Here is a 13,233-nt window from a genome sequence, read left to right as displayed (position 1 = left end):
GCCCGTGTTCGTCACGTATGGCCACGGCTAGCCTCTATTACAAAGCCATAAAGTTTACATGTCAGATTGAGACGGTGAACGTGTTACGTTTCAATTCAATTATTTTCTCCTTCGTTCTTTGATCGATTCGGGGCATCGTATTTTAGTACATACAGGGTAGCCAATTTAGATCGGTCAGTATGGGAAAATCTAAAACTATAAGACATACACCAATCTCATGTTAGGAACCATGCCATCGATTTTAGTAACAAGAAAAACTGCATTCATACATTAAAAAAAAACTATGCAAAATGTAAGTATTGAAAATAAAAACCGGGCAAGTGCGAGTCGGACTCGCGCACGAAGGGTTCCGTACCATAATGCAAAAAAAGGCAAAAACAACGATATAGTCCAAGTACTGACCCCGCCCGACGTTGCTTAACTTCGGTCAAAAATCACGTGTGTTGTATGGGAGCCCCACTTAAATCTTTATTTTATTCTGTTTTTAGTATTTCTTGTTATAGCGGCAACAGAAATACATCATTTGTGAACATTTCAACCGTCTAGCTATCACGGTTCGTGAAATACAGCCTGGTGACAGACGGACGGACGGACGGACAGCAGAGTCTTAGTAATAGGGTCCCATTTTACCCTTTGGATACGGAACCCTAAAAATGCTGGTCTCTTCGAAAACTGACTAAATTAAATTAAAGGATATGGAAACAATGCATTTTATTAATTTCAGACATCATGTTTCATAGTAACATTTATTGCTTAAGACCTACACAATCGATATCTAAATAGAAATAGTCTTAGTTTTATTTTTCAAAACGTTCGGGGTTTGATTCCCGAGCTGAGTACACATTTTTTTAAATGTACATATGAATGTAGTTTTTCGTGTTACTAAAACCGATGACATGATTCCTAAGAAGAGATCGGTGTATATCTTATATAGTATCAGATTTTCCCATACTGGCCGATCTAAATGGGCCATCCTGTATATATTTTACTACAATAAGTGGGCTAAATAAATATATTAACATAGGTATATAATATGATGTACGGTTTGGAAGAACAGCCGCATATGACAGTTAAAATAAAAAAAAACCGATCATTCTAGTAGAACCTACTTATTTATTGTCTAAGTTTGACACTTAACGATAAAATACTTCTTTAAGAAAGGAGGTGTCAATTCGTAGTGCTACAGTATTTATTTTAAAGTTAAACAGATAAAATGTTGATGCTTAGTTACCATTGAAATAACAACTGCTTAGCAACTGGTGGCACCCTGGCTGCTGACGTACGTGATTGGCAGTGCGTGTAGGTATTAATGACAGCAGCTTGAATTTGAGTGCTTAGTTACCACTGACTTTTTAACCGTTATTGTCATTGTGATTAAATAAGGGTGTATGTGTTAAAGAAAAACTCAGAAGTTAAGGTATTTGTGACGAACTGAAAGCCTACGTGAAAATGACATCTTAGATGTCCTTATTTTTGTGACGATTGAAGTGTATATGTTTTCTTGGACACCTTGCCCGCTCACGTATATCTGCTGCTGACTGTACATACAAAACACTGATAACTCAACAACAACACTATGTTCATTTTCATCACGCGTCTTACTGCTTACTTAGCTTACTGCTAGCCTTTCTTCGCAGACGTTCTGGTTGCCCTTGGCATAGGCCTCTCCCATATTCCTCCACGCGTCGCTGTCCAGAGCCTGTCTTCTCCACAAGGCTGCAGCCACCTGCCTGAACTCGTTTTCCCATCTCGTTTTTTAACCACCATCATTTCTTTCCGTCTCTTGGGTACCATGTTGTGATGTCTCTTGACCATTTTTCTCTTTTGTGTCGAAGCATGTGGCCTGCCCACTTCCTTCTCCTTCCTTTGTTTACTTCGATTATTTTTGTTCTCTTTCTAATGTCCTCCAGTTTTATTCTATCTCTAAGTTTACAGTCGACACTGTCCCGCGTTTACCGGGATTTAAACTCGCGACTTCCTGCCTCGAGCTACTTAGTCAGGCTGAGCGGCCGCTTAGCCTGGAACCAACTAGAAAAACACCTAGAAAGTAATAGTACTTTAACATTGTATTATCTAGACACGCGGCAGCGTGTCAAGCCAAGTTCAAGCAAAGGAACTGGCTAGCCAGCGCCAAGTGTAATATTACACGAACCACTTGGTGCCACTTTTGACCCTTCTATAACTCAAAACATCTTTAACGTAAACACATAAAACTACGTGTGTTTAATTATATCCATAAGGACATCTAGAAGCCCAAATTTCATGAAGCTAGCTCAAACGGTTATAAAGATATGAAGGTCAAAAAGTCGTAAATTTTAAGACTGACTGACATACCTATAGTACCTAAACCTAACCTACTTCCAGATGACCTAGAAGGATGAAATTTGGAATCCAGCTCAGTTATTGTGTGAAAGCGTAGGAAAAAATCTAAAAATTAAAAAAAGTTATAAAATAGGGGGGGTCCCCATACAAAAAAACCATTTTTTATTGTGACTGACATATAAGTACCTAAACCTAACCTACTTCCAGATGACCTAGAAGGATGAAATTTTTTTTTTTTTTTTAATCCTTTATTTATTTAGGGACTTTTAATCTTAAGATTACGCCAGTCCCACCGTACCTTAAAGGATGAAATTTGGAATCCAGCTCAGTTATGGTGTGAAAGCGTAGGAAAAAATCTAAAAATTAAAAAAAGTTATAAAATAGGGGGGGTCCCCATACAAAAAAACCATTTTTTATTGTGACTGACATATAAGTACCTAAACCTAACCTACTTCCAGATGACCTAGAAGGATGAAATTTGGAATCCAGCTCGGTTATTGTGTGTAAGCGTAGGAAAAAATCTAAAAACAAAAAAAAGTTAATAAATAGGGGGGGTTCCCATACAAATTTCTTTTTTATTGTGACTGGCATATAGTACCTAAACCTAACCTACTTCCAGATGACCTAGAAGGATGAAATTTGGTATCCAGCTCGGTAATTGTGTGTAAGCGTAGGAAAAAATCTAAAAATAAAAAAGTTAAAAAATAGGGGGGGTCCCCATACAAAAAACCTCTAATACGCGCTAAACAACCGGCCAACGGTGTGTCGTTGGCGGCGCGCGGCACCACATAATTAATACAAAGAACAGAATTAAAAAACATGCAGCGGAAACACAAGAAAAAACATTAAATCTCAATACCTGCCTAGTTTTCTTTACAAAAAGTATTGATATCCCATCAAAAACATAAATGTAAAAAAGGAGAGCCAAGTTCAATACAAAAATTATGCTTGGCTGTGGGGTTCGCCGCAAAAAGAATGGAGATTTAAATGAGTGCCAAGTTCTATGCAAAATCCAAATATGTATTTATAGGAACAAAATAACATTATAAACAAGTATTAAACTCTATTTCTTTGCTTTATTGGATACCTATAACAATTGCTGTTATTTAAAAAAAATGTGAGATCTTAAAGTAGATTAGATTTGGCTTGGCCAGTTTTTATCAGAATTACAAAATATATATGTTGAATAACTTTATAAAATGACTGATGTAATGAAAACTGGCCAAGTCAAATCTAACCTGCTTTAAGATCTCGCATTTTTTTTAAATAACAGCAATTGTTATAGGTATCCAATAAAGCAAAGAAATAGAGTTTAATACTTGTTTATAATGTTATTTTGTTCCTATAAATACATATTTGGATTTTGCATAGAACTTGGCACTCATTTAAATCTCCATTCTTTTTGCGGCGAACCCCACAGCCAAGCATAATTTTTGTATTGAACTTGGCTCTCCTTTTTTACATTTATGTTTTTGATGGGTATAATTATAAAATAACATTGGTATTAATTTAATATTGAACTTGTGGACCATATTTGTAGCATTGGATTATAGTTGGGTGGTTTTATATAAACAGAAAAATATGAAAAAAATATAGAAAAGTGAAACAGTGACTCGTATAACAATGAATGTCTGGCAAAGTGCGAGTAATTCCGCGATAAGTGATAAGAGATCGTGACGTATCGATAGCGATATAGTGAAATGGAGTGCTTGCAAACCCTTGATAAACTACCGTTGAGCAATCGGGTGAAGAATGAGTGTTAAGTGTGTCTACAATCTGTTTATTGATAGAAAGATATTTGCTGATTTTGCATTTGTTTATTATATTCCTTAATAAAGACGAATATAACTCCTTTGTTGTGATGTGTTTATTAAAACAACAAAAATGCTTTGAAATGTTTATTAGCTTAGTAGTTTTAAAGGGGCCCACAGATTACCAGCCTGTCAATTGTTCGGAACTGTCACCTTCTGCGTTTGACTGACAGGCTGACATAGTCCGGCGAACTGGTAATCTGTGGGCCCCTAAACAATATAAACGCACCCTGAGTCCCCATTAGATTAGGAATACTAATATACCTTGTGGTTGAAATGTAATAGAAATTTCAACAAGTTACTGTCAAAAAAAAACTTCTTATTTGCAAATATACTTCTAGAGACTTCTAATTAGCCTAAAACTCGCTGTGTTGTGTTTTTTCGATACGGAAAATTTGTATGAACTAGGGAAAAAGTGTATACGTATATATAGGTACATGTTTATGATAGTGACTATGTATTAACACTTATACGTCTTGGCATCCTGCAGTTGTAAAGTTATACCTAATAGAATGTTTCGTCTGAATAAAGAATAAAACGCGCGACATCCTAGTTCTGAGATTTTGCAGATCAAATCATAATCATTGTCTACGAACGATAATCAGTCTGTATTCTCATCTTCCTTAAAAACACGTGCAAAAAGTTTTAAACAACAAAAACAGTAAACTCCTGTTCGCCCTGTAAACGCTCTAATGACAATCCACCAATGTAATGATAATGAAGTAATGACATAAGTGCAGGAAATGACAGTTTTTAAACCGCCTTGCCGCCGCGTATTAGATTTTCATTGTGCGGGTAATGTTTGTGAAAATAATGACGGAAGTAAATGTCGATGTTTTAGTCGATTGTTGAAGTGCATTGCTCTTAACGGTGAATAGTAATGAAATTTTGTGATAACGTACGGTGTTATAATGCTGATGATATATACCACTTGATATAAGTACCCAGTTAGGACTCGATGAGTCCTCTGCTTTAAGACCCAGTTTTTCAGACTCTTATAACTAAGTCAAAACTCGAGTTCTTTTCAACTTGTTAGAGACCCGAGTCTTGAATTGAGTGTTTTTCAGAGAACTTTAATTTTTTTACAGAAAAATTCAAAACGCAGTCATTGTCTTCAAAAAACGTTCATTTCCTTTAATGCTAATAGTATTATACTCTGCTAGTACTTCTATACTCTTTTAGAACGAGGTCTCCACGCTATGCTAGTTCAAAACGATAAAGGGGCCCACTGATTAACAGTCCGCCGGACGGTATCGGCCTGTCAGTTGTTCGGAACTGTCAAAATTTTGTTCTAACTGACAGGCCGATACCGTCCGGCGGACTGTTAATCAGTGGGCCCCTTAAGTAAGAAGGGTGACGCCGGAGTAGCTTTTAGTGGGTATACCTACTTTCCCCCTCTCAATATAGGAGAGGATGGCTGCAGGATAGTCCCACATATCCCACAAGGGCTCCCCAGGCCGGGGGAATGCGTAACGCTTTTTACCATTCCGTCAACAAAAAAAGGCTAGGCCTCCATAGCACTCATACTATCAGAAACATTGGAGTTACAGTTTTGAATGATTCACGGTTAGTTTCACTAGACTTAATTATATCGACCGGAATATGAACCGTGATTAGTGATTACCTTTTGTATTGTCCCGGTCGATATAAGTCTAGTGGAACATTGAACAATGCGTAAATCCCGGCCGAAACCCTCCTATAATTATACTTAGGTACTTACCTACTATAATTCTGGCTAGCACGACGTTTATTCGGGTATTCGGGTTTGCACGACGGATCCGAAATGTATGGGAAGATCCGCGGATTCGGATCCAGATCCGGATAATTTCATATATTTCGGATCCGGATTGCAAACCCTAATTCTGGCCAACTTTACTGCCCCACCTGCGATAGAGTTTTTAAAAGTAAGTTCGGCTTTGCCAGCCATATCAGAGCTCACGCTCGTAATTAGCGAGGGTCGCCGTTGCCGATTACGGCATGGATAACTATAGTGGAACATTTGTGTAAGTCAACTAACAGTTTCCTTTGTTTGTTTACAGAAAAAGGAGGAAAAATGGTGGACGACAATGATGCAGGTGGCGGTGCCGTTCTTCATCGCTGGCTGCGGCACCATCGGCGCCGGTATCGTGCTAGGGCATGTCAGGGTAAGCTGTCGTTTCTATTGTTAAAATAACAGTAAGTTCAAGAAGGACCCGAACCCGGACCCGGGTATGTCCTTAAACTACGTCCAAGACCACCGGTGGACGGGCAGCAGCGTCCCTCAAATTCGGTGTACTCGACAGCGATTGCCAACCCGCCTGCCAAGCGTGGCGATTATGGCATTCACCCCCCATAAGGGACTTTGGGTCTTGTGACTGGGATGATGATGATGAAGTTCAAGAAGGCTTGTGTTGTGTAATAAATACTTAAGTAGGTACACAGAAAACAGTGAAACACCCATGACTTGAGAACAAATATCTGTACTCATCACACAAATAATTGGCCTTATCGGTATTCGAACCCGAAATCCGACAATACCAGGCCAGTCGTCTTTTTCTTGTTCTTAATCATATGCTCTTGGCAGAGTATTCGTCATCCTACTACTTCTTACTGTACCAACTGTTCTAATATTGTTAATAATAATCTGATCTGCGTCTAGCGGGAGGTGAATTTTTAGCAAAAGGTTTTTTTCCCTTGGCTATTATTATCTGCGATTAAAGAATTTGACTATTACAATTTGTTTAAAATTTGATCACTTTTTAACGTAATTACCTAATAAAATTATGATTGCGGCAATAATACTTAAGAAAATGTGTGTTTACTTCATTAACTTTAAATGTATTTTTTTCATTTCAGAACTGGGAAGTGTTTTTGAACGTCTCAGCTATATTCGTGTTGGTGCCATCTCTCTCTGGACTTAAAGGTATTTACATTTACATCCCTTTCAAGTCATTAAGGAATTTATTTCCTTGTAAATTACTTAGTTGTTGTTTTTTTTTTATTGTTGATAACGTTGTTAAGTTGTGGTTGATAATGTTTGTTTACAACGACGTCGACAACGATGACAGTTTTCAATATTTTCAAAGACAACACGTTCAAGGCCCTCATAATTGCTACCACGTCGATAACAATGTCACAGGCGTCACAGCGTTGCTAGCAACAGAATCTTCATTTACAATACAATACTCTTTATTGCACACCTCACATACCCGTAGTTTACAATAAATGTACAGTAGCATTCAGTTCTGGATTGGAACATAATAATCCAAAAGTAAAAAAGTTAATGTAAGTAAAAAAGAAAAATGCCAAGATGTAAAAATAAAACATAAACAATACTTACTGGACTTTAGACTACTTGTCCCTCTCGATGGTGACATGAACCCAATAGGTTATTTACTAAACGGGGAGTCAAGACGCTCGGCCATCGGCCATACACCTCAGCATACAGCAGCATAGCAGCCGGAATGTATGGAACTGCCAAATTATTTTTTCTCGATTTCGGCGTTGCGTTGGTACTAATCACTACGCAGTGTATTGCTGGTGGTGAAATTTCACCCTGTATGTATAATGCTAAATATTGATTATTTACATCTTGTTTACATCTTCCGAATTCCCTTACCTTGATTAATACCAGTCGTCGGGTTTATTTTTATTTACATTCTTTTTGATTCTTTGTATAGCGCCTCCGCCGTTCTACTCTGTGCCTCCAAGTGCTCTGGCGATAAAAATCTGTCATTTGACTCAGCCCAAGATTGCACGATAGGTAATTGCGCATAATTGCCCCATTGTTGACGATGATGCGCCGGACTTACCCCGAACATTAGGGTTTTGCGCTGTATACCAGTGGCGGCGCGTCCATAAAAGCTGATTCCCAACCGGCTTGCCTGTTTTTGGACATTTGAGCAGAGTTGTAAAGGAAATAAGTAAGCCAAATTAGCCCCGGCTTGCCTATGGATATGTTTGACGCGCCGCCACTGCTGTATACGATGGTTATCGAAGATCTGTCGTATAAAATCACGTTAAATCATATCAATGTAAATGATCTTTGAACGATTCTGTAAACAGTGGTTACCTTAACTGCAAGATGAAAATTTGGTGTGGTCCATAAAACGGGGGAAAAATTGGTACACAGGTTAGGTGATATTCTAACATAACTCATAAATACGAGTATAGCAATCGTCCGGGGTCGAGAATACCCAACTACTTACGAGTCTACGTACTTTCATATAATTAATTATACATTGGCGGGTGTCGCTCGGTGTATCCCTTTCATCTCCTCAAACTGTCAAAAGGGCATCATGGCATCAACGTGTTGGATTCGGCTTCGCGAACGCCGTTCCGTGATGGGTTTTTCATAGATTTAACTATAAAATTGTTAGTAAATTTAATTTAAGTACTACAAAATACTTATTTGTAAGTAGGTACTTAAATGTACTAACAATATTGCGGGCTACTCAAAAATAATGTTCTAGTATACAAACAATGTGAAAGTAAACAAACGAGACAAACAAAATTATTACAAGTAAATTACTATTAGATTATCATTGACTTACTTAAATTATCTTTATTTTCCAAGGAAAATTTTACAATTAGGTGTGTCCATTTCCGTAACAATCATGAATCATGGCACTCATCATTGTTATTGGTCAATATTCGTTGTATTGACAAAAGGATTTCCCGTATGCCTTATCAATATTTTTACATGACACACTGATTGAATCATCAAAATAATTAGAATGTCTATTGTCTAATGTCTTTCAGGGGTTAGGTAAACGTCCTACCTTACTCATAAAACGATACAAGCCTTAATTCGTTCATTCATGTTTTATCCCTTTCTTACAAATACATAAATCAAAATGACAGATTGAAACAAACGATTAATAGCTGATTGAGGCTTGTAGAGCGCCAGAGTGGGTCCAATAGTTGGGTCGTATGGGTCAAATTTTTTGTCGTAAAAATAACCTCAGATACTATAATATCTTAAGTGTTCCGTACATAAACTATTAATATTTCTCAAGTTTATCGTTATAGATACCAGCCTATATTGTTTATTATCTAGTGGAGCGCGCACCCGAGCTGCATACGTCGCCATTGTTAGTAGCTCGGTACTTACAGGGCTAGCGTGTCTTATTTGGAATGTGCAGCTTTTTGAGCAGTTGTGTTAAAGTCTATAAGAACCCTACCGTGTTCTGTATTTACGCAAACATCAAAGGCGTCGGTCCACTGTTACTTTTTACACTGTGATTAATGATTTAGGTACCTACACAAGTCCTAACGAGTCGACTTCACCCGACTGATAAGCTTGCACTATTTTATTTATATACGAATAAGACCATAAAAAGACAACAAGTAAGTAAATAACTTATGAACTAAATATATCTATTGCACTTGCTTCTGATAATGATTTGAGCGTTCTGTATACATCGCACGCGCACTGTTTATGTACCTATGTACTGTTGTAATGTCTATTTGAGTTATTAGTAAACAAAAGGGATGATAATCTCCTAAGGCCCAAGGTCCTACCTATAGTACTTATTCCGTTAGATAAAATTTAGATCATGTTCAATTGGAACAGAGTAGCATTTGTTTTGTTTCGTTCAATTTTCAAACAAAACCAAAATCAACTCTATTCCCTGCACTAAAGGTTCAAATTTCAGTGGCTAATTCTGGATTTTTTATTTGTATGGCCGGGCCTTGGGAAGATAGTAAGGAGTGCAAACACGTTTGGGTCTTGATTAGGCGTCGCTAGGGTTGCTTGTGTATAAGATAACTGTAGTTATGTACATTAATTAGTGACTCCTTGTGGTAGGCCAGTAACGTGTTAGTTTCTAATATTATATTGTTTGCAACTTTGCAAACTAAGTAATTATTGGTAAAACCTTATTTTACAAGCTTTTATTTAGTTTCACCTGACCGTTGTCTGTCTGTCAGTTTGTAATCAAATCTTGCAAGTTAAATTTGAACCACTTCCCAGTTTTCGATTGAGATGGAATTTTGCATGCATGTATAAATCGGATGACAATATGATATGATGCATGGTGTCATCGAGCTGATCTGATGATGAAGACCGAAGGTGGCCATAGGAACTCTGTGATGAAACAACGAAACCTAATTGCGTTCGGGGTTTTTAGAATTGTCTCGATGAGTATTAGTTGCCTGTGGAAGGAAAAGTACAGTCAGCGATAAAAGCTTGTACCAAAAATGATTTTTTTGCCAAATTTTATTTCTTAGACGACACCTAGTTACGTAGCAAGTGGAAATCCGTGGTCTGTGCTTACCCCTCCGGGAAATAGGCGTGATTATATGTATGTATGAAACCTAGTTAAATAGGACCTGAATTGTAACATCTTTATATAACCTATTTAAATGTAGGTAATTCAGCTTCTAATTTTCCGTAATATTACTATTATAGAAATACTTATATACTATATATACTGCGTCAGAACTGCGTAAGTAGCGTAGATTTAGCATTTGAGGAAGCCACATAAAGAGTAAGGGATGCATGACCTAGACTAGAACTACTAACGTAAGTACCTAAGTTTACCTAACGTCTTTGCTTATAGACTTAGCTTAAAACTTTGATACGTTTTAGACGCGTCTAATAATATCTAATTAGGTACATTATTATTGATACCTAAGTATTTCATTTATTATTTCATGTATAGTGTTAAAATATAAATAATTTATCAAAAAAACGATTTCAAGGATCATATGAAGATGTTGTGTGAGCTAGTTCAATATTAAAAATCTTTAAAAACAGGGTGTAATTTATTCAACAGAAATTAAGGGACTAAAATCACAGGGAAAAACTATGATATTTCAAAATATAAAAAAAATTACCTAAGCCTATCCTAAAAAAACCGTTATCTCCTACACCTAAAAAATAATACGAAAAGTAATCTATTAAAAAAGTGCTCGGAAAGATGACTAAATCACGGGCGAACATTACGATATAATAATAATACATACCTACCTAAAGATAGGTAGGTACAGGGTATAGGTTATTATGGGTAGGCAAAGGTTTCGTATTAAAAAAAAACCGGGCAAGTGCGAGTCGGACTCGCGTACGAAGGGTTCCGTACCATAATGCAAAAAAAAAAAACAAAAAAAAAAGCAAAAAAAAACGGTCACCCATCCAAGTACTGGCCACTCCCGACGTTGCTTAACTTTGGTCAAAAATCACGATTGTTGTATGGGAGCCCCATTTAAATCTTTATTTTATTCTGTTTTTAGTATTTGTTGTTATAGCGGCAACAGAAATACATCATCTGTGAAAATTTCAACTGTCTAGCTATCACGGTTCGTGAGATACAGCCTGGTGACAGACGGACGGACGGACAGCGAAGTCTTAGTAATAGGGTCCCGTTTTACCCTTTGGGTACGGAACCCTAAAAAGCAGATTTTCGGCTCTGTTGAAAAATCACAAATATGTTCTAACTGGGTAAATTTCACCCTTTGAACCTAAAGTAGGTAATCGATATGTTTTTCCCCAAACGCTGCAACGTTACCTACGAACATTCCAATACTTATTCAAGAAAAACATTTTATAAACACAAATGACGATCATTCCGTTGTTAACTTCTGTTTTCTGAATAAATACATGATTTTCTCCGAATACAATGGCCCGACGACCGGTTATGACCCGTATTATAATATTTTTCGCACAATTTGTCGAAAACATGTCTTTTACATTATTGTCGTGTTAGTTTTAATATTAGTCACGCGAAAATGTATTTACATGTACGAGAGGTTACTATGATTTAGAGTACTTAAGTATGGCATAAATGTTTAAGTGATTACAATAATTGCGTGAGAAACAAAAACAATTGTAATTGACAAATCAAGTAATTATATAAAGTACAGAACTTACTCATGAAACTTTAGTAAATTAACCGAATTTTAAAATTTAGCGCTATAGAGTCTATAGCATAGACAATGGTTTAGCCACATAACAATAAAATATTGCGAAATCACGGCAATGCCACTGAGGAATTATGGGTCTTTAAATATTCGACATATTTATAAACAACTTGTGACATCGACGACAAAAAAGACACGATTCCAGCCTTATCGCTTCTTTAAAAAGTCCTAAAAATTCTGCATAAAAAAAAAAAACGATTTAATAGTTTATAAAACTGCCATATAAAAGGTTGAAAAGTTGACCTCGGCGGACTTTCTCTGATCAGATCGGGGAAATCTTGAAGAAAGGCCAGGTCAAGAGCACCCTAAACCGAGCGTGTATGAGGAATGTTATGAATGTGAAGGAAGCGAAAGAGGTATGTCAGGATCGTAGCAAGCGGAAATCCGTGATCTCTGCCTACCCCTATGTATGTATGGTAAAAGTTGTTATTAAAAACCATCTATTTTTGTTCGCAGGCAACCTGGACATGTGTCTGGCGTCCCGTCTGTCCACGCAGGCCAATCTCGGGAACATGACGTCCACGAGGGAAATTCTGTCCATGGTCGTCGGAAATGTGTCGTTAGTACAGGTAATTAATCTGTTTGTGGCAAGGGCCTGCGTGTAACAACAAGGAGATCTGTTCTTTCCAAGATATTGTTTTGGCGGTTATGCTATATACACTTGCAGAATATGTACATATGCACTGATGTTAAAATATTTGTATTGTAGGTCCATGTATGCATTTACCTCTTATGCGAAACTAAGAGAAAAAACGAGTCAAATTCGGAAAAGAATATATATGTGGCGCTCAATTAACGTCGGTGTGACTAAAATAGGTACATGAACTCCTAGTCGCAAACACAAAGTTATTTTTTACCTTTACTTTTTTTATATCTTCCACGTATTGGAAAATAATGGGTCGAAAGAGGCAATTAAATCTATATATATAAAACAAAGTCGTGTTTGTTCCAGCATCCATAACTCGAGAACGGCTGGACCGATTTTCATGGTTTTTGATTTGTTCGATTAGTCTCGGCCTAGAATAGCAGAATAACTATTAAAAACATTGAAAAAATTTGCGAAAACAAAATAATGAAAGAATGATCATTCCCATACAAAATGTTCCTAGATATCTTACCTGTCAAACATGATAGCTGTCCTGTCGGTACGATACACTGGAGTTCCGCAAATTGAATATTATATTAAATCAAGGGTTTTGAG

The 13,233-nt window shown here is 36.9% G+C and overlaps 1 protein-coding gene across 7 annotated transcripts in view; it reads left to right on the top strand.

Annotated features, from left to right (window-relative positions):
* Positions 1-13,233, top strand: part of LOC134675427 (solute carrier family 41 member 2) — a 117,536-nt gene that overhangs the window by 88,547 nt on the left and 15,756 nt on the right. For all 7 annotated transcript variants that reach the window (XM_063533686.1, XM_063533685.1, XM_063533683.1 and 4 more), the window contains 3 exons: positions 6,173-6,277; positions 6,969-7,035; positions 12,489-12,601. In XM_063533686.1, the coding sequence (XP_063389756.1) occupies positions 6,173-6,277; positions 6,969-7,035; positions 12,489-12,601 (285 nt within the window). The remainder of the gene's footprint in view (positions 1-6,172; positions 6,278-6,968; positions 7,036-12,488; positions 12,602-13,233) is intronic.

The sequence above is a fragment of the Cydia fagiglandana genome, chromosome 22 (assembly GCF_963556715.1).
Source record: "Cydia fagiglandana chromosome 22, ilCydFagi1.1, whole genome shotgun sequence".
Taxonomy (NCBI): domain Eukaryota; kingdom Metazoa; phylum Arthropoda; class Insecta; order Lepidoptera; family Tortricidae; genus Cydia; species Cydia fagiglandana.
The sequence above is the reverse complement of the archived record's forward strand: the minus strand, read 5'-3'. Positions and strand labels throughout refer to the sequence as shown.